This window comes from Ammospiza caudacuta, chromosome 17, assembly GCF_027887145.1.
Source record: "Ammospiza caudacuta isolate bAmmCau1 chromosome 17, bAmmCau1.pri, whole genome shotgun sequence".
NCBI classification, from domain to species: domain Eukaryota; kingdom Metazoa; phylum Chordata; class Aves; order Passeriformes; family Passerellidae; genus Ammospiza; species Ammospiza caudacuta.
Window position 1 is genome coordinate 2,236,219 of NC_080609.1, and position 24,078 is coordinate 2,260,296.

At 59.8% G+C, this 24,078-nt stretch overlaps 4 protein-coding genes and 1 non-coding gene across 6 annotated transcripts in view; 2 read left to right on the forward strand and 3 right to left on the reverse strand.

The window, feature by feature from the left end:
- Positions 1–559: 559 nt before the first annotated feature.
- MCRIP2 (MAPK regulated corepressor interacting protein 2) lies at positions 560–4,079 on the reverse strand. Its single transcript, XM_058816216.1, has 5 exons — positions 3,980–4,079; positions 3,822–3,903; positions 2,104–2,231; positions 1,802–1,903; positions 560–998 (listed from the first exon to the last, which is right to left on the reverse strand). Exons 1-5 carry the CDS (start codon positions 4,029–4,031, stop codon positions 928–930), a joined length of 435 nt encoding a protein of 144 aa, XP_058672199.1. The 5' UTR covers positions 4,032–4,079; the 3' UTR covers positions 560–927.
- A 1,480-nt stretch (positions 4,080–5,559) lies between these two features.
- TRNAG-CCC (transfer RNA glycine (anticodon CCC)) lies at positions 5,560–5,630 on the forward strand. The gene has a single exon. It is a non-coding gene; the product is annotated as a tRNA-Gly (tRNA).
- Positions 5,631–6,084: 454 nt separating this feature from the next.
- Positions 6,085–8,819, forward strand: METTL26 (methyltransferase like 26). 2 transcript variants are annotated; one of them, XM_058816166.1, is made up of 6 exons: positions 6,085–6,275; positions 7,426–7,588; positions 7,683–7,742; positions 8,109–8,176; positions 8,349–8,427; positions 8,530–8,819. In XM_058816166.1, exons 1-6 carry the CDS (start codon positions 6,085–6,087, stop codon positions 8,575–8,577), a joined length of 609 nt encoding a protein of 202 aa, XP_058672149.1. In that variant the 3' UTR covers positions 8,578–8,819. The 2 variants fall into 2 exon arrangements, with proteins under 2 accessions (XP_058672149.1, XP_058672151.1); XM_058816168.1 differs by lacking the exon at positions 7,683–7,742.
- Positions 8,820–9,398: 579 nt separating this feature from the next.
- WFIKKN1 (WAP, follistatin/kazal, immunoglobulin, kunitz and netrin domain containing 1) lies at positions 9,399–11,943 on the reverse strand. Its single transcript, XM_058816291.1, has 2 exons — positions 11,719–11,943; positions 9,399–10,889 (listed from the first exon to the last, which is right to left on the reverse strand). Exons 1-2 carry the CDS (start codon positions 11,941–11,943, stop codon positions 9,399–9,401), a joined length of 1,716 nt encoding a protein of 571 aa, XP_058672274.1.
- A 3,842-nt stretch (positions 11,944–15,785) lies between these two features.
- RAB40C (RAB40C, member RAS oncogene family) overlaps positions 15,786–24,078 on the reverse strand; it is a 35,935-nt gene continuing 27,642 nt past the window's right edge. Inside the window, exons 4-6 of the mRNA XM_058815866.1 lie at positions 21,092–21,169; positions 20,454–20,676; positions 15,786–18,714 (exon numbers count right to left, since the gene is read on the reverse strand). Coding sequence (XP_058671849.1) covers positions 18,434–18,714; positions 20,454–20,676; positions 21,092–21,169 — 582 coding nt within the window. The 3' untranslated portion in view covers positions 15,786–18,433. The remainder of the gene's footprint in view (positions 18,715–20,453; positions 20,677–21,091; positions 21,170–24,078) is intronic.

Here is a 24,078-nt window from a genome sequence, read left to right on the forward strand (position 1 = left end):
TTCTGCTCTCTGCCTGGGCAGAAGGGCATGGGGGTAGAGGGGTGTCCTACAAACCAGAAGGAGAAGAGCTCAGTCTGGCTTGAAAAGCCCATCAGCTGAGGAGTTTTTTTTGTAGAAGCAGAAGGTGGGGTCCCCATTCTCTTTACTTCAGGTAGCCACAACTATCCCCTCTCAGCTCTCCCAAACAGCCACAGTGAGGGGGAGACCTGGAGCCTTTTGGCCTCCATGGCAGTGGGCAGCTGGCCCTGGCCCTGCCATTCCTGCAGCTTTGCCCACCTACATGCTGCAGCACAGCTCTGGAGCACAGCCAGGGTGCTCAGCCCCCCTTGCAGATTCCCATATGCCCCCCAATCCCAAACATCACCTAAGACAGCAGCAGCCCCTGCTGAGCCCCGGGAGATGAGGCAGCATCGGGGCAAGGATGCAGCTGCAAGGGAGAGGAGCTCCAAGCCCTTGGATCCAGAGGAGCCACGGGTCAGCTGGGAGCATCCCCTCTCCAGGGGCACGGCGCTGCAGCCCCTGCTTCCCCTGTTCCCCCCGGCACAGGCGCGGCTCCACGGGCAGTTTCAGCGCTTTATTGTCTGGCGGTGCTGCTGCAGCACCCCCTGGCCTCCCGCGGCCGCAGGGGGAGCCGCTCCCTGTCCCCAGCGTGGCACCGCAGTGTCCCTGGAGCTGGAGGCTGCAGGAGCCGCAGCAGGCCGAGAACTGGCACTTAAGGAATCCTGGCTGGGGCTGCACGCTGCTCCTGTGCCGGGCACGGGGAGGGCGCGGGGCCGGGCATGGCTGTGGTCCGGTGCTCGGGGCTGGCTCGCTCCACCTCGGGCGTCTCAAAAACGCTTCAAAAACGCCTCCGATGCTGGGCTGTCACCAGGTGCTCGCAGCTTCGTTTCTCTTAGAAAGAAACCAAAGGCAACCTTTTCTTCCCTTTTATGAGCTGTTCTCGATTTTGGCCAGAAATTGCTGTGCCCACCAATCCTCCAGGTCGATGGGAACGAAGTCTGAGAAAGAGGGGAGGGAGAGAGGGGAACAGCTGGAGCAGGAGCAGAGCTCTGGGTGCCCCTTCCAAACCCCAGAAAAAATAACCATGGAATCACAGAATATCCTCAGCTGGAAGGGATCCACAGGAATCACCCAGCCCAGCTCCTGGCCCTGCACAGACACCCCAACAATCCCACCCTGGACATCCCTGTCCAAGCTCTCCTGGAGCTCTGGCAGCCCCGGGGCTGTGCCCATTCCCTGGGGAGCCTGGGCAGTGCCAGCACCCTCTGGGGCAAGAACCTTTCCTGATCTCCAATCTAATGACACCCCCAGGTCTCCTCCACCCCTGTGCCGTGTCCCCAAAAGGCCAGATTGGATCTACAGGGACATTCTCTTCCTTGGGGAGCTCTCAGCTGCTGTGAGAGCGCAAAGGCTGCTGACTCCAGGTGCCACCAGACAAGTGTTGTCCCCGAGCCCAATTGGTCCTGCTGGCCCCAGAAGAAGCAGGTTTCCACAGGCAGCTCCTCTCTCTCCAGCATGATGCTGAACCCCTTGGTGGCAGGAGAGGGCCTGAATCCCAGAGGAGTCAGCAACACAGTGGAACATGCAAGGGATGCAGTGGGACATCCCCACCCCAGTGCCTGGGGACAGCTGTGCCCCCAGCACCAGCAGGACAGACCCATCCAGCCCCTCTGGCACATCCAGCACTGGAATCCTCCTCCTCCTTCCACTACAGCCCCGTTCAGCTGCAGGCTGAGCCCACAGCCCCTCCCTGCACCCCGAGCCTGATGCACCCCAAAGGGCCACAACCACTGCCACTCACTTTTGAGTCCGGGGTTGGGGGTTTTCTCCACGTACTGCACGGGGCCGCAGGCGCTGTCCCCGCTCCGGCTGCTGTCCAGCTGCTGCTCTACCTGCTGCCAGGCTGGGGAGGGAACGAGGCCGGGTGGGTTTGGGACCGGCTCGCAGGGCAGGGGGCTGCGGGACAGGAGCGGGAGGCGGGAAAGGAGGGAAGTGCCCAGGCTGGGGACTCCGTGCCTGTCCCCAGCACGGGGCAGGTGCTGGGGAGGGGCTCCACGTGCTCCAGCTCCCCTGGCTGCTGCCCCAGGGACCCTGTGCCCTCACCTTCATAGACAAAGCGGACGTTCTCCTCGTGGGCCAGCGTGTAACATTCTTCAGGGGCTGAGATCTGCTGCAGCAGCAGTGGGGGCCTCTTGCCATTCACTCTGTTGAAGACGAGTTTCTGTGCTGGGCTGTGGAGGGAGGGAAGCAAGGGGGAGGTGAGGGCACAGGCAGCTCTGCCCACCCCAGCAAGAACTGGGGTGGTTCAGGTGTCCTGAACTGTGTCCCCACAGGGCACACACTCACCCACAGCTGCAGCCACCCTGCCCTGTCCCCAAGGACTGCAATGGAAAGGGACCCAGCCCCAGGGACAGGGGATTCTGACACAGGAGGGGTGCAAGGGAGCCTCCCTGGGGAAAAGCCCCAGCTGCCCATCTCCTTCCCATCCTCCAATCTAGTACCAAGTGTAGTCCCTAAGATAAAGAATCTGCCACCAAAAGTGCAGGAATATCAGGAAATGGAAGTGAAATTCAGTCAGGTACTGGACAGGGGATGTGCCATCCTCTGCAGATCAAACACCCAGGTTCACAGGAACAGCTCTGGCCCCAGCATGGGGCACACAAGGTGTCCCAGGACTGGGATGTTACACTCTGAAAAGTGGGAGCAGGTCAGGCTTCCTAAGAGCTGGGATCCCCTCTGGTGAGGGGCACTTCAACCACTCCCTGCCCAGATGCACCAACACCCACCAGAGCTAAAGGCAAGACTTGGGATGAGACCTGGGAGCACATTCAATGCAAACTCCAGCATTTTGGTTTTTCTGCCCAGCTCTAGGGCAGGACACGCTTGCAACAGCCACGTTCCTCGCAGGGCAAAGTCTAAGGGGCCCTAGGAGTGGGACTGGAGGGCAGGAGGGACTGGGAGGAGGCAGCTCCTGCAGATCTGCAGGCAGGGGCTGGGGAGGGCAGCGACTCTCAAGCCGCCACAGCCTGGGGCAGGGAGGAGGGCAAGTGTGGAGAAGCCACTCCAGTGAATTCCAGGGGTCCTGGGAAGGAGAGGAACTGGGGGGTAAGGGGGAGCTCATTTCTTGGAGCTGGAGAGGACGTGCAGAACCAGTGGGGTCCCACTACCCTGTCTGGGTGCGCTGTGACTCCCGGCCTCCAGTGGGGAAAGAGTCTCTGTAGGGATCCCATCCGCACCTCCCAGCCCCTGGAATACCCCACAGCACCCTGCCAACAGCTCCGGGTGCTGCTGCGGGACACTGGTATTCACCAGAAAGTGCCGCCCGGCTTTCGGGGCAGAGGGGAGCGCCGGCTCCGCGTGGGCTCCGCGGCCCCCGGGGGTGCGCGGCGCGGCCAAGGCGGGCGGGACCGGCGCTGGCCCCGCCGCCCGCTTCGTGCAATCGGGGCCGCCGGCGGAGGGGCTGGACCAGCCCGGCCCCGGCTCTGCCCGCACCGGGACCCCCCCGCGCCGCCTCCTTGGCGTGACCCCGCCGGTCCCACTGCCCGCGGGTTTGGGGACGGCCCGTGGGCAGGAGGGGGGGGCGGCCACCCCGGCGCGTCCCCGACGCGGGGCGGCCACGGCTCCGGGCACCGAGCCCAGGCGTGCCCGGCGCTCCGCGGGACGCGCGAGCACCGCCGAGACCCCCGGGCCGAGCGGCACCGAGCGGAGCCCCCGGGCCCCCGTCCCGCGTCCGGCCCGGCCGTCCCGGTCCCATTCCCGTTCCCTTCAAGGTCAGGCCCGGCCGCCCCGCGCCGCTCCCCGCCAAGGTCACCGGCGCTCACCTGGCCGGGGGCCACAGGCCGGGCTGCGCTCGCCCCCGGAACTCGCCCAGCTTGCTGCTCTCCACCGCCTGCTGCGTGGGACCTGCGGGGAGCGCGGGGCGTCAGCGCGGCCGGGCGGGACGGAGCCCCCGCGGCCCCGGCCCCGCGCCCCCCGGTACCTGTGCGCCGCTGCGTGGCGAGCTTGCTGGGGCCCCGCGTCAGCGTGTACATGGTGCGGGCCCCGGCCCACGGCCCCGCCGCCCTCTCGAGTGCCGCAGGTGCCCCTCGCCGGGGCCTTAAGCAGGCAGGGCCGGGCCCCCCCGGCTCCGACACGCCCCCGCGCTTAAAGGGGAACGCGCAGGGAGCGAGGGGGACGCGGAGACGGCGCCCAGAGCCCGGGGGGAGCGGGGGACACCCGCGGGACGGGTCGGGGGGGGACACAGATCGGTGGGAGGCGTGCGGGGACACGCGCGACACGTGTGTGCTGTGCAAGAGACGTGTCTGCCTTGTGGGGACACACAGGGGACGCGCACGGGATACATCGGCAGCACGCGTGTGGATTTACGGGGACACACAGGATGCAGGAACAAGCGGGGCACATGCTGCGAGCACATGTGGGGACTTCCATGGGACACAGAGGGGACATGCGGGAGACTCGCACAGGACACACGGAACGCGCAGAAGGGACATTGGACCATGCGGGGCTGAAGTAGGGGAGAGGGCACAGCAGGCACGTGGGACACAAGATGGCACAGGCGCGCAGGGGACACGGGAGTCACGGCAAACTCGGCGGGGACCCGCACGGGGACATTCGGGACACGGGACACTGGAGCCCCGGCACACACAGGGGACAGATAGGGGTCATTCCTGGGACACAAAGGACCCGGGCAGGGAAAAGTGAAGGGGTGCAGAGGCAGGGGCTGAGGTACCACCCCACGGGGACAGCGCAGGGAGCCGGGTGGGCAGCCGCGTCCCCGCCAGCACGGTGATCTTTGGAGCGGGAGGTTCCGCCAAGGTGTCCCCACGTGGCAGGAGGTGCAGACCCAGGACACGACCCCGAGCTGGTCCCCCGCCACCCCACAGTGTCCACCGGCCGCCCCCGTGGCTGGCTACAGCACCCAGAATTTTGGGGAGAGGCCGTGTGACAAACACACTGGGGTCTCCCGGAGGCTCCGGGGGCTGCAAAGCCACCCCACGAAGGTGACCTTTGCCTTTCCGCCACGTTGCCCCGGTAGAGGCTGGAGAGGGAGGGCTGTAGGAGGGTACCTCCCATAAAAGCCCGGCCTCGCCTGGCCCTTGGTGGGTGCCGGGCACGCGTGGGGCCTGCGTGGGTGTGCATCCACTGCTGCCACCCCCAACCCTGTTACTGTGCCTAAATACACCCCTGACCCACGGGATGCCACCAGTGGCTGTCACCCGCCTTGTAACGTGCTGGGGGCTGTGCCTCAGTTTCCTCCGGATCTGCCCGGGGTTTCTAAGCGCCTGTTGGCGCATCCCTGAGCCTTTCCATGCTGGGGAGGGCTGAACCCCTAATCCCTGTGCTCCAGATGGATGCCTCCGGACCTCCATCACCACTGACAGCTGCCGCGGAAGAGGGGGGCTGGTTCCCCCCCGGCCCCGTTTCCCTGGGGTGTCCGCGCAGAGCCTCACTTTGTCCCTTTTGGGGGGTGCCGGTGCTGGGGGAGCGGCTGGGCCGGGGCCGGGGGTCCCCGCGGGGGCGGCGACACCGAGGGGCAGCGGGGCAGAAGCGCTCCCGGCCGCGCCGCTGGTGTAGTGGTATCATGCAAGATTCCCATTCTTGCGACCCGGGTTCGATTCCCGGGCGGCGCAGTTACTTTTTGTCTTGCTCGATGTCGCCACAGGGCACGAAACACGCCAGCACCGCTGCTCTCAGGGCGAAGAAAAGGGGGAGTTTGTTTTCTGACTCCAACATTCACAGTTTTCCAAAAATGACAGTGAATTGGACGGTGACTGTGCCACCTCTCCAACGACACCGGACAAACCCACAGTCCATCAAATTTCTCCTCCTCCATAAAAGAATGCGAAACAATAAGTTATTTACAGAAAGTGTGTGTGAAAGTTTACTACAAGAATGTAAGCATCAGAAGGCTTAGAAAATCTCAACGACTCAGGGCGGCCGCTGCGCCTTTCCCCTCCCCGCCGTGCGTTGCTCCTCCCGCGGCGCGGGGCGGTGCCGCGGCCGCGCTTCCCCCCCGGCCCGGCCATGCAGGTCCCGGCCATGCAGGTCCCGGCCATGCAGGTCCCGGCCATGCAGGTCCCGGCCATGCAGGTCCCGGCGGCGGCGGAGCGGAACAAGGGCCCGATCCTGGCGGTGCTGCGGGAGTGCGCGGGGCCGGGCGCGCTGCGGGTGCTGGAGGTGGGCGCGGGCTCGGGGCTCCACGCCGCGCACTTCGCGCGGGCGCTGCCGCAGATGCGCTGGCAGCCCTCGGACATCGACCCGCGGGCGCTGCGCAGGTGAGCGGGGCCGGGGGTCCCGGGGGGACGGGGGAGCCCGAAGCACTCCGGGGGCACCGCCTGCAGCCCCTCCCTCGGGCCATGCACCGCGGCCTCGGTTCCCTGCTCCCCGTTTTGTTTTTTCTTTATTTATTTTATTCCGTTTGGGGATTTGGGGAAAACCCCAATATCTAATTCTCCCGAAGGCCTGGCTCTCCTGCTTAGGGCTTTGCTCCCTCCAGGAAAACCCCAATATCCAGCTCTTGGAATAACTGGATACATATTTTTTTCCCAGAAAAGACCCACTCAACAGTGGGCTCAGGCTCCACATTATTTTATTTTTTCAGGAAAAACTCCAATAGCCAACTCTCCAGCAGCTCAAGCTCCCCTGCTCAGTACTGTACTCTTTCCAGGAAAACCCCAATATCCTGCTCTCAGATGAGATTAATGTGTATTTTTTCACAGCAAAGACCCCCTTGGACAGTCCAGGCTCCCTGGCTTGACGCTTTATTTTTTCCCGGCAAACCACAATATTCAGCTCTTGCCCAGCCCAGGCTCCCCAGGTCAATACTCACTATATTTTTTTCAATAGATCCCCAATATGCAACTCCCAAACAACCCATGCTCCCCAGCTCAGGACTTTATTTTTTCCCAGAAAACCCCCAAAATCCAGCTTTCCACTGTAGAAAAAAAAAAAAAAAAAAAAAAAAGCCTGTTGGGGAGATGCTGGAACCAGCCCCTGTCCTGGAGGAGTTTTGTGCTGCCCACCCAGCAGCACCCACCACCCTGGGTAAAAATAATCTCCAGGCTGGGAGGCTGCAGGAGCTGAGACCTCGGTGGTGAATGTGCCAGAAAGGGTGTAAATAACACCAAAATCAGGAGGTGCTGGTGCAGTGGTGCCAAGGGGGTTCCCCACAAGGGGAGAGTGCCCCAAACTTGGCGAGGTTGGGCCCTGGGGCCTGTGCATCCCCATGCTGCTGGTTGTCCAGGTGCTTCCAGTTCTCCGTGTGGCAGCTGGAAGCAGAGGGCGGGGTAAGGACCCCCAGGCTGTGCTGGACCCACATCCCTGTGGGTGTTTTGCCTCTCCTGAGGGTCCGTGCAGGGCTCTGTCCCTGTCTGCAGCGGCTGCAGGGGCACCCGGCCGGCCTTGAGCTGGGCTTGGTGCCCACAGCATCGCTGCCTACGTGGAGGCCACGGGGCTGCCCAACCTGCTGCCCCCCATCCTGCTGGACGTGTCCCAGGGCTGGGAGACCTGGGGGGGCACCCAGCCCGCCAGCCTGGACCTGCTGGTCAGCATCAACATGATGCACATCTCAGAGCTGCGCTGCACCGAGGTGAGCGCCCTCCCCAGCCCCTGTCCCTGCTCAGGGGGGGCTCCCGGGGGTGTCCCCAGCCCCCTGACCTGTCCCCACCTCTCTCGTCCCCCAGGGCCTGTTCAGGGGTGCCGGGGTGCTGCTGAAGCCTGGAGGTGTGCTCTTCACCTATGGGGTGGGTCCCCTGTCCTGGTGCAGGAGCATCCTGGGGGCTGCAGGGTGCCAGAGCAGATACTGGGGGGCAGCTCCGCTCATGGCTTAGGGAGGGAGCTGGGAAATGCAGGGGCTTGGCTTTTGGGGGGTCTCTGCCTTTTGGGGCACATGCTGAGCACTGAAAGGGGCAGTTTTGGAGGAGGCAGGTCCTGTCCTCCCTCACCTTATCCAAAGCAGGGTCTGGGGTGCCTGCAGAGGGGGACAGGACTCCTTGAGGGCCGTGTCTCTTCCCGCTTGGCTTCTGTGCTTGGTGGGGGGGGCAGCCCGTGGCAGGGGACTGGGGGGCACAGGGGGGTTCCTGCCTGCAGCTCCAGCTGTGTCCCACCAGCCCTACGCCGTGGACGGCCTCATCAGCCCCCAGAGCAACGTGGACTTTGATCGCAGCCTGAGGCAGAGGTAGGACGGGGCTGGGAGCTCCTGGGGCCCATCCTGTCCTCTGTGTCCCACCCCTGCAGCTGCAGGAAGCTCCCTCCCAGCGTGGTCCTTCAAGATAAGCCAGGCCTGAGGGCAGCCCCCAGCCGGGGCCTGCTCTGGGTGTCCCGGGTGTGACCCCCGGCTCCTCCCGCAGCAATCCCGCCTGGGGGCTGCGGGACACGGCAATGCTGCGGGAGCTGGCCGAGGCCAACGGGCTGAGCCTGGAGAGGATGGTACGTGCTGGGCCCGGGGCTGAGCCTGCAGAGGATGGTACGTGCTGGGCCCGGGGCTGCCCGTGCTGCTGGGCACCTCTGAGCCCGGCTCTGTGCTTCCAGGTGGACATGCCGGCCAACAACAAGAGCCTGATCTTCCGCAAGCTGTAACCAGCCCTGCCGGCACTGCCAGCTCCTCCCGGCACTGCTGTCCCCACTGCTGCCTCCTGCAGGGTGTCACTGTCCCGCCGTGGCTGCCGCTGGGGCTGGGGACAGCAGTGATGGGGCAGAGCCCCGCTCACCCAGCTGGGGCTGGCTTGGCTGGGCAGGGTCCATCTGCCCTGGTGCCTTTGGGGCTCCCTTTGCAGTGGGGTGCCGCAGCCTGGGCCACAGGACCCAGCACAGCTGCCACAGGGGCCACAGGTGTGGGGGGGGGACAACACCCCTGGGCATGGGGGAGACTCCTTGCTCCATTTCCTCGGAGGATGCTGTGCCAATGGTGTCTCCCTTCCCCCTTTCCTCAGGATTGTGCTGTTGTCCCCCCAATAAACTCTGTGGCTTTGCCCCCCGCACCCCAGCAGCTCCCTGATGTTTTCAGCACAAACACTGGGGGTGGGTGTGTCCCCAGTTCCAACTCCAGCACCAATGAAGGGTCAGGTCCAGCACCCAGGGGTGTTACACTGGGCCCAGAGGCTTTGGTGAAGTGGGAAGATTTTATGGGTGGGGTGTTCCCAGCAGGTCTCCCACCCCTCTGCAGCCCAACCCAGTTCTCCATTGCTTCTGGACAGGCTGGGGTAGGGGTCACATGGTGGGGGAACATGCAGCAGATAAATTACAGCGGAGGTGGGAGCTGGTCTGGGGCTCAGCACGGGGTGAGGGGAGAACTACCTGACAGTGGTAACCTCTAGACACAGGCACTGGTACGGGGGCTCCCTCAGGCTGCCCCCTCATGCTGTGTCTGCAGCTCCCCCTGTCAGCACATCCTGACTCCCCTAGTCCTGGAAGCGGTTCAGGAGGTCGCAGGTTTTCTTCTCCATCAGCTCATAGATCTTCTTCACCCGTTTGTCGTTGGCGGCCCGGACGTAGCTGCTGGGGTCCAGCGTGGCCATTCCGTCGTGCACCTCGCCCATGATGATCAGGGGCCCGTCCTCCGCCGTCATGTTGGGGCAGGGGCAGCTCCAGTCCATGTCGGTCAGGGTCACCTCCAGGTACTTGATGTTGAAGAACTTGAGGCCCATCTTCTCATCCTTGAGGACGTCCTCGAGGGCGAAGCGGGCTATGCCGGAGTCCTGGTCCTCCACGATCTCCATGAGCCGCCCCACGATGGCGAAGTCGCTGCGGCAGAGGCTCAGCACCATCTTGCTCTTCAGGCGGCAGGCCTTGCACTGCAGGCTCTTGGGGAAGGGGCACACGTCCTCGCAGGTCTCCTTGCTCTCAAAGTTGTTGGTGTTGCCCTCGCAGCCGCCATAGACGAAGGAGTGGCACTGCTTCAGCAGGTGGTTGTACGCCCAGCGCGGCTCCCAGTTCTGGCAGGGCCCCTGCACCATGGGCAGGAGGCAGGTGGGGCGGGCGCTGCCCAGGCAGGCGGCTCGGCACTCCTCGTACGTCTCGAAGTGGTTCCTGTTGGCCCCGCAGCCGCCGTAGCGGAAGGTCAGGCAGGAGCCCTGCTTGGCATCGAAATGCCAGCGCACCTCCGTGGGCTCGCAGCGCCGCCGGTCCGGCTCCTTCAGGCACTCGGCGCTGGGGAAGGGCTGGGGGCTGCCGCTCCGCGGGGTCCCCCCCGGCTCCCGCCGGAGCACCGACAGCGGGAAGTCGGCGCGGAGCAGCCCGGCGGCGTTGCGGGCCGTGCAGGTGTAGATGCCGGCGTCCTCGTAGCGGGCGTTGTAGATGACCAGCTGGCCGATGTTGGTGACCACCACGTTGCCGTACATCTGGTCCGGCCGCATGATGAAGTTCTCCTCCCGCTCGCTCTGCTTCTCCCAGGTGATGTCGGGCTGCGGGCGGCCGCTCACGTCGCAGCGGAAGCTGACGGTGCCGCCGGCGCGCACGGACTGGTGGAAGGGGTTGGTGTAGAGCGCGGGCGGCACCGGCAGCTCGGGGCCCGCGCCCGGCGTGGGGCGCGCCGTGGTCTCCTGCGGCACGGGGCTGGTGTCGGGCCAGGTGAAGATGTGCTTGCAGGGCACGGTGGTGAGGCGGGTGCCGCGCAGACACGCCTCGGCGTCCATGTAGCACTTGTTGTAGTAGGTGAGGCCGTCGGAGGCGCAAGTGAAGTTGGGCTCCTTCTCGCAGCGGTCCTTGCACTTGCACACGGGCTGCCCGTCCCAGATGTCGCAGTCGGAGCCCTGCTGCGCGCACACGAAGCTCTCGCAGGACGCTGCGGGCGCCAGCGCCAGCGCCGGGACGCTGCCGTCGGCAAAGCGAGCGGCCACGCAGCTCCGCAGCCCACACACGTTGGTGCAGCATTTCTCAAAGTCTTCGCAGTCCTGCCCGGGGAGGGAGAAGAGATTGGGGGGGGACGTGGAGGTCACCGCTGTGCTGGGGCTGTGGGTGCTGTTCCCACCCCTGTGGGACTTTGGGGTGGGCAGGTGTCCCCCGCGCAGCCCCGTGCATTTTCAGCATCGCTGGGCTCCGGCCAGAGCCAGAGCTCCCCGGCACAGCTATCCCAGCCCCAGCCCACCCTCAGCACCCCCAGGATGTTTTGGGGTGCACCGCAGTGATGATGATGGTCCCTTCTCCTCACAGCAGAGAGCAACTTGCCCTTCTCAGCTTTTGCTGGCCGAGGGGAGGCAGGACCAACAGATGAATTGTGAAGGAGTCTCCCCTCGGGGTTCAGACAGCCCTAAGCGGGGTGGGGTTACCCCTGCTCAGCCTGGTGGAGCCAGGGCTCTCTGGAATGGACAGCCCGGTCCGTGGGTGGGCTCCGGCCCCCAGGGGAAATCTGGGAGAGGATTCTGTTCTCGGGCTGATGGGGTCCGTGTCCCAGCACACCCATTCCCTTCATCCCAGCCAGCCCTTTGACAGGGTGGAAGCACCCTGGGGGTGCACAAGGATGTTCTGACCATGGGACACAGTCTGAGGGGGTGACACGAGGGGGCAACAAGCAGTTTCTCTGCCTGTGGACAACAGGGGAGCCCAGCAGACAGGAGGGTCTTAGGGGGCAAAGCTGCAGCAGGGCTGCAGAGCCCGTTGCTCTCAAACAACTGAACCGGCTGTGCCACCCAGCACAGGACCCACACCACACCCCAAAGCATCTCCTTCGGCTGCCTGGGGATGCCCCCCAAACCCCGTTACCGCCGCAGCCCCCTCGCTCACCTGGTCGGCCTGGCACTCCCGCTCGCAGGTGCTCTGGGCATCCACCCACAGGTTGGGGTTCAGCTGGTTGGGGCACACGCCCAGGTGCCGCATCCTGCCCGGCTGCAGGCTGAGCCCGGCCGCCGCCGCCAGCACGGGCAGGAGCAGCGCGATGCGCAGCGGGCCCCGCTGCCGGCCCGCCCGCTGCCCGCGGGCCCCGCGCCCGCCTCTGCCCCGAGGAGCCATCGCGGCCGCCCCGCGCCGCCGGCCCGGCTCGCTGGCGAGGGCTCGGGGTAAATCACATTCAGGACGGACGGGATGAGGGAGAAGGCGGGCGGGGGGACAAAGAGTAGGAGGAGAGGACCAAACCTCTGTCCCTCAGCACACCCGGCGCCCGCCGGAGCACCGGCGATGCCGCCCGCCGCCTCCATCCATCGCGGTCGGCTCTCGGGGACGCGGCGGCAGTGGCGGGCGGCTCTCGGGGCTCAGTCCATCCCCGGCACGGCCAGCGGGGCGAGTGGGGTGGAAGGGGAGGACGGGAAGGTTGTAATCTGAGTCCCCTCCCTTCCCACTGATGTTTCTGGGTGTTTGGAATGGGAAAGGCGCTGACCTCAGCCTCTAACCCCGGCGAGCCCGGCGATCCCTGGGCAAACACGGGGGGAGATCAAAGGCAGAATGCAGAAAGTCTCCAAAGAGGGAGAGTGAAAGGGGGGGCGGGGGGGCGCACACAGAAACCCGCCCGGCCCACGGAGCCGAATTCCTGCAGGATGAGAAAAGAGCCGGAGCCTGCGGTCCCCTCGGACGGGGCGGCCGGCGGGAGGGACGCGGAGCCCACGGAGCCCACGGCGGGACCCGGCGGGCCCGGGCGCCCTCACCCAGCACCGCATCTCGGGCACCACCGGCCCCGCAGCCGAAGGTGCCGGGAGCGGGACAGCGGCACGGATCCATCCCGGCTTTCCAGCCCGCATCCCACCCGTGCCGTGCTGCGGGCACAGGACCGTGTCTGGCCTGGCGGGGTGGGTGCCCACCCAGGCCCCCCGGAGGGGCTCCCAGCCCTCCCTCCCCGGTGATTTACAGCCAGGATGTTTCCTGAGCCGCACCAGACCCCGGCACGTTGTGCTGGGGCTCAACCAGCACGTCCCGCACCAGCCCAGAGCTGGCAGGAGCCGGCCCCGGCTCCCAGGCCAGATCCCCCTAATCCCCGATGGAGACTGACCTGCAGCAGGAACATTTAATGGCATTTTGGGAGCATTAACTCTTCCGGCTCTGGTGAGAGCCTCAGCCCTGAGGGGGGTTTGCAGCCCCTGTGAAACAGCAAACCCCAGGGCGTTTTGCCCCGGGGAGCAGCTCAGCACCTCCGTTCTCCCCTCTTGGGGAGCACGTGGTGGACAGGACAAAAAAACCGGTGGGAGCCCTTTCCCTTTTTTGTTGGGGTTTTTTTTTGTGGTGGGGGTGACCCAACCCAGCCCCACTCCAGAGCTGCTTTCACATGGAATGGTTTGGTGCTCCCCCAGTCTGTGGCTCCTTGGGGAAGCCCTTTTCACCCTAGACCCGGTGATTCGGGGGACCCTCAGCACCCCCACGCTGGTGTGAGCAGGGTGCACCACAATGCTCTGGCACAGTGACCTCCAGCCAGCAGCACTGACAGTGCTGTGACCACCGTGCCACCCGTGCCACCTGTGCCACCAGCACACAGCACTGCTGCTGCCTCTGGGCTGCCCATGGTGATCCTGGGGCTCTCTGGGACCCAAACCCCAAAGCACAGCCAGGTCTGTCACCAGCTGGCCATGGCCATGCATGGAGGGCTGCAGCGTGTCCATGGCTGTGCCCTGAATCCCATTCCACAGCCAAGGTGGCTCCCAAGGGTCCATCCAGCTGCAGATGCTGAGGGAGGGTTACCCTGCCCTGGGACACTCAGGGGAGGCTGATGTTCTGCAAACAGGGAATTGCATCAGGCCAGCCCAGGCAGGAGCTGCCAGGGCCTGTACCCTGCATGCCCTGGCAGCCTGAAAGCCCCAGACTGACCCAGCTGGCCCCAGGCACTCCCTGATCCACAAACCCACGAATTCCAGCTGGGAAGGAACATGGCAGATGCACAGCACCTTGGTCCCAGAGGCACAGGGCCACTTTGGGGTGTCCCAGGGTCCTTCCAGGGGAACTGGTGCAGGAGGGAAAGGGGAACAAGACCTGGAGCCCAACTTCTGCCCATAGCCATGTCTGAGCTCTGTGTGGTCACAGCATAATGCCAGTGCCAGGCTCTGGGTTGGTTCTTGTCCCACTGCTCCTTTCCACAGCCAGAGGAGGAGTGCCAGAGGATGGCACGTGTCACACTGGAGCCTAAGGTGCCTCATGCCTGTGCTCCCAAGATCAGAAGCTGCAAGGACAAGCCAGGAACCTTCACCTCAGTGGTGCAAGGCTGGATGGAAGAATGGCAGCTGCTGCATGGCTGGAAAAGCAGCTCCCAACAACTGGAAATCCTCACCCACACCTTGGGACCCTGACCCAGCCTCTTTTAGTGCTTCTTCAGCTGAAGGTGAACGACAAAGCAACTCTTCCCACCCTGACCAAGCCCACAGAAATTCCACCATCTCAACAGTTCCCAGATGTTCACCTCCATGTGTCTAGGCACCAACTGCACCCTAGAACAGGGATTTTTTTGGGTCACTTTCAAAGATCCCAGACACAGATGAGGATTTTATGGTTCATCTTCTCCCTCCAAGACAAGGAATTGGCCCAGCACTGTGTCCTGGAGGGAAGGGTGCCGTGCCACCTATCCCTGCTCCCAGAACCCAGCAGGCTCCTGCCCCTCCAATGCACCCGTGGGCAGCTGCACCCTCATTTTCAAGCATCTTGCAGTTGTATGAAGGTCACCACCTCTTCCCAGCCTATGTGGGACAGTGGGACCAACCCAAGAAACCTCTCATCAGAAAGGTGAGTGCGGAGAAACACACTCAGTGACCAAAGCCCTGAATCATGCCAGAGCAACCTGCTCCCTCCTTTCTCCGAGGAGCAGAGAGCCTTGAAGCTCTCCCAGCCTTCCCACCCGGCTCAGGCTGTGCAGTGTTTTCCTGCCCGGCTCTTCCCAGGCACAGCTGCGGCCCCGCAGCCCCCGCTGCTCCGCCCTAATGGGCTCCGGCTGTCCCGACCCCACCTGAAACCACACACAGCCTTTGTTTCGGCCCTGGGAGAGGGAACAGACACTTCCAGAACCCCCTGAAGAAAAAGAGGAAAAAAAAGGCCTGTGTGACTCTTCCCTGACCAGGCTTTCACCTTAGCTCCAGGGTTTTCCAGGCTGCAGACACGATCTCATTTCCCCCTGCCCCCTCCCAGCCCCAGCAATTACTACTTAAGCTGTTAAAACAAGCGTGGCCAGTCTGGTACGAAGTGGAAAATCTGATCCTAGGGAAGTGAGAAGGCAAGGGAAAAGGGAGGTCAAGGGGAGGTGGGCTGGGAGAAGGGGATCAGACAAGAAGTCTCCCTCCACCCCAGGATCAAATCCCCTTTCTCTGGGGCTCCTGGTGCCTCCAAAGGCCACTCTGGTGTGACACTGGTGCTCCGAGCTCCCTGCAGCATCCTCTCCCTTTCAGTCCCATTTGTCCCAGGATGGCTTCCAGCTTGCTCCAGTCTGGGCTGCCACAGCACTCTCTGCTCCCTCAGGATCACCCAGACCCAGAGAAGGGATTTAGGGTTTGACTGTACTTGTCCTGCCCTGTGGAGCAGGGACTGGGCACAACTCCTGGCAAACTGCTGGAGAGTGTGGCTTCCTGCAGCCACCTACGGGACCAGCCCTGTTGGAGATGAGTTTGTGTTTCCTTAGGGCTCCACTACCCCAAATCAGTGGTTCTGTGAGAATCAAGAACAGATTTCTGTAGATTTCTGCAGATTTCTGCATCAACAGAACAGGAATCATGGCTCCCCAGAAAATGTAATTCAAGTTATTTTGTGGATGACCTGGAAATGGGAATATACACCTGTAACACAAACAGTCCCAAATCCCCATGCATGGGCAAAACCACCACCTTTTCCCCTTCAGCCTCTTTCCAGCCCACACAAAAACGAATACTTCTCCTTTCAACTGGCAGTTCAAAACAAACAAAAAGACTTTAATTTATACAAAACATAACCATGTAGAATCAGTTAAACAACACTGACTGTACAAAGGAATAAAAAAATAAAAGGATAGTCCAAAAAAACCCAACTCAGGAATGGTACAAGTGTTGGAGAGCAGCTACAGACTAGTGTTGACATCAGATGCAAGAATCTTTTCCTTTTAAATTAAAAAATAAAAAAAGTTTGTTGCCGGGCAATCACTCCAGGAAAATCTTCCATCCCCATTCCAGACAGGATCTGCGAGACTTCACAGGGTGACAAAACCTAAACCAACCACAGGGAAACAGCGTGGGGAGGTGGCACACGTGGCACAGCCAAACCAAAGCAGAGGTACAGCAAGTTTTGAGCCATGCAGCAGCTTGGTGGTTCCAGGAAGGATCCCTTTCTCCCTCTGTGTCCCGCACACCGGCCGGGCCGGGGGTGATCCTGGAGGAGCCGCCCTTGGCGGTGCCGGTCACCTGTTGGCCGTATATCCCTGTGCTGCTGAGCCAGCGATTGTCTTCTGCTGCCTGTTAAGTGATGGGAAACAGGTGCCAGCCATCCAGACAGGTTCTCCAAATCCCCCGGCCTTCGTGCCACCGGGACAGCCCGGCTGCGGCTTTGCTCTCGAGCCAAAGCATCCCTTCAAAGGATTCCTCTCCCCCTCCACCTGCCTGGGGTTTAATTCTGTCCTCGCTCACTTGAGCTGGGTGATAAAGCACGAGAGAGCTGAGCCAAGAGACCTGCCCATGCTGGGCTCTGCAGGGAGGGGAGGGGGAAGCCTCTGGCACCCCCTAGGTCGGCTTGGGAGGGAGGGAAGCGGTGTCCCCACAGGGGGACGTGTCCCTGCTGTCCCTGCTGCCTGGACACAGCGGGTCCGTCAGCCACGCCGGAGCTGCAGCGGCTTCATCCTGCCCACACAGTGCCCCAGGCTGCCTGGAAAGGGGGAGCAGAGCAAGCTGATCCCAGGAGGAGATGGCAGCACTGTATACTTCACTTACTACCACCCTACTCACAGTCTACACACCCTGGCCACCTATGAGAACCTGCCACCAAAGCCCAGCCCCACTGCCAGGCTCCCTTAGCTTTTGGGATAAGGGCTGAGTGCTATTTCTCAGTTTGCAGGTGAATTTCCAGCACAGGTCAGCTGTGGAACAAAGCCAGAGAGGCAGGTGCACTTGCTCGACAGAAGATCCATCCCAAGCTATTTCCCCTCCAAGATCCAGGAGCCATGCCATGGAGCAAAGCAGTTTGCTCTCCCAGTCTCCTGGGACTGCTCCAAGAGCCAGGTGATTTTGCCACTGAGGGACCTGGAGATGGCCATTTCCTCATCCCAACCTTCCACCTTCCCAGTCCCTGCTCCTTCATGCTCCAGTGGGAAGAGCCACTTCTGTCCTTTCCCACTTTCATCCAGGAGGAGCCACAGCAGCACGAGCTCAGGCAGCATCTTTGGGAAAGCAAAGCTGGAAGCAGCCAGGATCCAGGAGCTGTCATGGACAGAGGGCACTAGAAGCGATGGATGAGACTTTGCAACAATAAGGGACAAAATTTCAACATTTTTCCCCTGCTTTAGGCACAATGCTTCCACCCCCTGCTCCCAAATCCCCGATGAGAAAGCACAAAGTGAGCAAGGCCTCAGTCTGACCCCAGAGCTGCCTCTTCCTCCTGCCTGCCAAAGCACTCCAACCCCCCAGGACCCTGGCCTCGCTGCTCTGCTTCTCCAAGCACTGCCATCCCACCCTGCCTTCAGCACTCACAGGTTCTAGTGAATGGTAGGAATAGAGCAGCTTGGGGCATGTTCCATGCCAATCATCCTTTCCTTCTGCACATGTAGTATTTAAAAGCACCAGCACGAGCCCAGAGGTGAGGGAAAGTCTCTTAAAGCATTTATGTGTTTTCATTGGAAAATCCTCCACTTGTCCCCTTTGCTGACACTGGGAAAGTCAATCCAGTGCTTGTATTTACATGGCTGCATAAAATTTTCCCTGACTGCTTCTTAAAAAAACCCTTAAAAAACAAGTGATATTTATATATATGTATATATTTACATAAATAAGTGAAGGCAGCAAACGGAGCGCTGCCTTCCCCTTTCCAATTGGCCACCTCTTGCCTTGTTTTATGTTTTTTTTGGCAACAGCAGGTTAACATCCTGGTGAAAACTGTCATTAGTCCCCCGTCCCTGCTTCTTTTTGTCTACATCCAATGACCACTATTGCACCAGCAATCTGTTCAGGAGGCCAAGAGTTAAAGTTGCAGCACAGACTCTCCTTGCCTACTCCCTTAAGCCTCTCAATCTTCCATTAAATCCATTGCTCCATTGAGACTGGATGAGCTTTCTTTCCCCTTCCCCCCTCCCTAACCCGGCAGCTGCTGAATTTTCCACCCCAGGCCAAGAGGCAAAGCCCAAAGCATTCTTGGAGGGTCACTTGGCAGATCCTCTCCCCGCCAGCGCTGCGGGATCCAGCCGGCACCATGCTTCTTCCTATGCCAAGCCAAAACGTGAGCACATTCCTAACGCTCGTGCGTGCCATTGGAAAAGCAACCGTGGCCCATCTGCAAGGATCCAGCGGAGAAGGGTTCAGTGTGCAAACAGCTGTACACGGGCGGGCGGGCGCGGATCCGACAGAAGCTCGGGGTGCCCATCCTGCTAAGAGATCTTGCAGTTGTTGCGCGAGCAGTTCTGTGGGGGGCTCTGGGGCGGCCGGATGGATTTGGATCTCTTCAAGCTGTTCCCTTTGCTGCTGCTGCCGCCCCCGCTGCTGGCCAGGGAATAGGAGCGGCCGTGCATCATCACGGCGTTCATGCCGTTGGCCATGGAGAAGGATTTCAGGTGGCTCTTGATGGTGACGGGCAAGGGCAGCTTGTCAATGAGGTGCACCGGGGTGCAGGACACGATGGCTCGGCAGCACAGGTCCTGTAAGCTGAACACTGCGGGGACAAAGGATCACACGGTCAAGGGCCAGGAGAGCTCCTGGGCTGCCCTTCCCCACAACCATTCCTTACACTGCACAGCTCCAGCTCCTCAGGGAGTCATGTCAGTAATGACTGCACAGGAGTGGGAGCAGGGAGCAGGGTGTTTAGCACAAAAGCTTGGGAAATCAAGGTGAGCTTTGCTGTTGGAGGTTGGTGCTTTGCCAGACACCAGCTTTGGTGTGAACACAGGGTTAGGCACTGCCAGCCCTGCTCTCAGCACCCGGGGCTGGCAGAGCCTGGCTCACATTCCTGACAGACACTTGGCTTCTCACCCCATCCTCTGGCAACCAGGGCATGCCTGGCAAAGAGGCAACAGGGTCAGCAAGTCCTGGAACAGGACAGTGTCAGCTGGGATCTGCTGAACCCCAGGGCGCATAGACCCCAGCAAGCCAGAGCACTCAGAACATCACTCTGCCCGTCCGGGTTTCCAGCATCCTCCCAGCTCAGCCTGCACCCTGTGAGCCTGCCTGCCTTGGGAAGTCCCTCTCCCTGCCGGGAATTCCCAGCCAGGGGCCACACGAGGGCACTCGTTATCCTCCTGCCTGCCAAAGCCACGCTGCCATTCCCGAGCAGGCCGATCCCCACTCCCTGCTAGGGAGCTCCCGTTCATGGAATCACAGAACCATTTCAGTTAGAAAGGCCTTCTAAGACCATTCAGTTCAACCATTCCCCCAGCACTGCCAATGCCTCCACTAAACCATGTCCCCAAGTGCCACATCTGCATTATTTTTGAACACCTTCAGGGAAGGTGACTCCACCACTGCCCTGGACAGCCTGTTTAAGTGCCTGACTACCCTTTTTGTGAGGAAATTTCCCTTAATGTCTAATCTAAATCTCCTCTGGCACAGTTTGAGGCCATTTCCTTTTGACCTTTCCATTCCCAAGGAGGCACTCTGCAGTCTCAAATCCTCTGGAAAAGATGCAGGAAAGGTCTGTGCATTCAGCCCATCCCTGCCCACCATCCCTGTGACCTGCAGACCATGGCACAGCAGCCAGGTTGGGGACAGGAGCCCAGGCAGAAAATTTGGTGACTGGGGCTGGCAAAGAGGATTTTCTCATCCTGCTGAGCAGGGGCTGAAGGTCCATATGAGAGCAGGACACCCCACAAACACAGATCTGCTGCTGCTCAGACTGCAGTGGGACACACTGCTACCTCCAGCCAGGAATAATGTGGGAAGTGAGATTATTCTGCTTCAAACTCAACAGGCTGAGACATAACATGGAATCTGCTTGTGGTTTCCCTCCTTGTGGCACACATGCCTGGATATATGGAATAACCCAGCCCACTGCTGCATGCTGACAGCAGGGATGAGATTAGTCCCTTTCAGCTCCTTGGGCACACTGCTTCCATCCAAAACAAAGACAGGCTCAGGCAAGGGAAAGGAGTGAGGTGCTTACACTTGGATTTATCCCACACAAATGTTTGATTGAAGTACTTTCAATGTGGGAGCTTATTTGCCCTCAGCCTCATCCAGAGTAAGTGGAAAGGCAGAGGACGCCCCAGAGCACTGCAGCTCCCAGACATGCTGAGCTGCCCTCTGGAGCTGCCCGTCCCTACACCAGCACAGGCAGCTCCTGGCTCAGCTTCAGCTTGCCTGGCCTGAGGGATTCCCCCATGTCTGGAGGGTGCAGCTCCCACAGCTCCCACCCAGGCAGCCCCAGGGCCCCCCCAAGCTCCCCTCCTGCCCACTGACCTCGGTTGGGTCTCCAGATCTTCTCCATGCCGTGGCGCATGAGGACGATGCGGGACAGCTCCGTGAAGGACTCGATGACGTTGAAGTTGCACAGGGGGCTCACCTCGAAGAAGGTCATGCAGTTCTTCTCGGCGTAGGCGCGCGCCTGCTCCGTGGGCACCTGCCGCTTGAAGGCCAGGTGCAGCCTGTTCCCCACCAGGATCCGGGGCACACCTGGGGCGTGCTGCAGCAAGGAAAGGGGTGAGGAAATCATGGCTACACCCAGCATTTGCTTAGCTGCAATAGCAGCGAGGGGAAAATAAACAGAAGCTGCCCTGTGGCTGAGGGACTGCCCAGCAGCACCTCTCTGTGGTGGGGACAACTCATTTGTCACCTCCCATTTCTGAGGGAACTTTCCCAGTCCATTCATTTCTAAGAGAACTTTCCTGTCTTTTCTTGACCATTCCTGAGCCATCTCCCTACTACTCCAGATTTACAAAGAGATGGAGGGCAGACATTTATTGCTTTGCTCCACTTATGACTGCACTACCATCGTGTCCCCTCCACAGCAGAGCTGTCCCCATGTCAGGTAACACCTTGGGTGATCCCTCCCCATGTCTCTGCTGTGGATCATTGCATGGGTTCCTCCATTCACTCACCTCATCTATTTCCTTTATCCATCGGTCTATCCCATCAAAGGACCAGCGATTAGTGATGTCGTACACCAAGAGAATTCCCTGGTGGAAGACAATCAGAAGCAGTCAGGAAGTTCCATAGCAGGGCAGGACACCCCTGACACGACCCTCACATGCAGAAACCAAAAAGCAAAGGGACAGAACATTGCTCCAGCCACACCATTTGTGTGCTGATAGTGCAAAAATTGAGACAACGGGGCTGTGCTAATGCAGTCCCAGGTCAGTAGGGAACATTTTAATCCTGTTTTGGCTCTGGTATCTGCCAAATAATTTCCAAAGCTGTAGTCTCTACAGAGGAGGAGGAACTGCCTTGGTGGCTGTACTGGAGGAGCAAAACACACCTTTCTCCTGTCACAACTCTGATACAAACTTGCTGAGGCACAAACACACCTTTTTTCTATCCCCTTACTGGCAGCTGCAGTCAATGGGGAGGTGGCAGTAGGACAGGAAGGAATTTTCAAGCACATCCCTCTTCACCAGAACCTGTGTCACTGTGAGTCCTTTGCTGACAAGGAAGGAGATGAATAATGCTGATAAGCACCACAGTATCTCCGCAGACTGAGCTCTCAGGACTGGGATCCATCCTGACTTCACTGAAGGTGTTTCTCACTGTCACTGCCACACTGGCAGAGAGCAGGCCAGAGGTACCTACAGCATCCTCACGTTGACATCCACTGTCCCTGAACACCTCATCCATGACTTGCTTCCCAGTCACCTCCTGAGGTGCAGCACGTGGTGCTGGCAGCAGCACAGGCACGACTCAAGGCAGGAAAGACAAGGGACAGCTCTGAGGAGTCTCCATCTCACCCCAAGGAGGCTGGCAGGACCCAGGAGCATGGCCAGGCTGTTGGCCATCACTCAGGTCCACAGCATCTCCCAGCAAATGAGCTTCTCTTGAATCTGAGTATTTCTGAGGACAGACACAAGGAAAGTAGGCTGTGCCTGGCCCCGCAGGCACACAAGTCAGGAGCTGCTGCTTGGCACCAGTTGGGCACAGACAGCATTTATAGAATTGTCCTCAGCAGAGCCTTTCTGCAACCCTCCCATTATTTTTCTGACTTCTTGTCACTCTTCTTTGCAATAAAGGACATTCCAAGTGACAACAGGCACTCCAAGCTGACTTGGCAGAATCACAGTACAAGATGCCTGGAATGGGAACTAGGGAGGAGGAGATGATGCTGTGCTGAGAGAGGAGGAACCCAGCTGGGAAGGCAGTGCTGGATGAAAGGGAACCCAGCAGCAGCAAGGCTAAGGGCAAACCAAACCACACCATTGAGCACCAGGCTCTGCAGAATCAGCTTTCCCTGAACCAGGGGCATCCTCCAGGAACAGCCATCCCCTATAGCAAAGCCCCAGCATAGGCAGAGATCTTAAACTGGCAAAGGAAAGTGTCAGCTTTCAGCCCAGTCCTCTCTATGGACTGAGCAGAGGGAAGGAGAGAGCTGAGACACTCCCAGCATCAGCCCTGGGATGAGTCAGGGACCTGGAGCAGCCTCCTGTACCTTTGCTTACTGAAATGAAAGGTGTGCTACACAGATGGGAAGCACAAGCTACCCAGTCCTCCCAAACCCCAGCTGTACAGTCCCTGCTGCTGCCAGCCCCTGTGCTGAACTGAGAGCAGCCTGTGCAGAAGCTCTGTGGATGATATACCTCTAATTTACAAAAAAATCCCCATTAACATGAAATGTGAAGCACACAGGAATGATAAACTGGCATCTGGGCCACAAAGGCACCTGAATCCTCATAATGAAGTCACATGTGGAGCTGGCACTAGCACTGCTCCCCCCTCATGGAGCAGCAGCCGTTCCCGGAACGCTCTGGGTGTGCCTCGACCTTGTCTGCCTTTCCCTCAGCTCCTCTGAAATAAGCAGCTCTCAAAGCCTGAACAATTTTATAATTTTATAACAATTCAGATGCTTCCTTGAAGAACAATTCTGATTCTTGAGCTGCACCCCCAGCCTCCCTGCCCACTGCTTCCAGCCCAGGCAGTCCCTCTCCAGGTGAAGTTTGTTTTTTCTGTCCTTGCTGGCCCTCCAGCATCTCCACATCTGCACTTGTACCCCCACAGAAAGGCTCAAATGCACAAAAACAGAAGGGCAGAGGGCACAAAAGCCAAGCCAGATGGGTTGGCTTGATGTTTGACACTCCAACACAAAGAGCAAGCCCTTCAAAGTCTGGGTTTGAGGTTGTTTGTAGGACCTGAAGTGAGTTTACATAATGGCAGAAATATCTGTGGGGTGGGGGGGAAGCATCTTCAGTTTCCTTCAAGGAAAGTCTGGAGCTCCTACCTAGAGTCTGTAATTTTTTGTAGCCCCATTTCTAGGACAGTCCAGAAACTTCATAATCAAAAGAAGTGGAGTTTTTTTTTGTTTTGGAGGACAAAAGGATCAGTTTCTCCAAGATTTAGAGAGGAAAAGTAAGAAGGAAGTAATGATTTTCTGTAATTAAAAAATGCCACAAAACCAAAGATACTGCTTCTCAAGGACCCAATCTGGAAATACCTACTAGCAGGATACATCACATTATAATTGCATATAAAAAAAAAAAAAAGAAGACTCTGTGCTTTCTTTTAATTTTTCCTCTATTTGTTTTGATTTCCAGCTTCCATGGCTGTGTGTGAGAATTAATGACAGTCAGGAAAAAACAAAGCAAAGGGTTTGATGAGCCCCTTCCAACACAAATGGCCAGCAAGATAAATAAAGTCTACTTGCTTCATTTCTGGATGGACAAGTTCCTTCAGCCAAGAAAAACAGACCCAAGACCTAGTTTGTGACGATTATTTCTGCCAGGAATATGCCTGAGGAGGAGAGAGTTTTTAAACTTTCTGGCAGCTTCTGCTTGGATCTTCTTTGAATAGGAATAAGGATAAAACTTGAGCAAAAACACACCCCTAATTTCTCAGCAGGATAGAAGGTCAAGATCATGATTTCTAAATGTAAAACATGATCCTT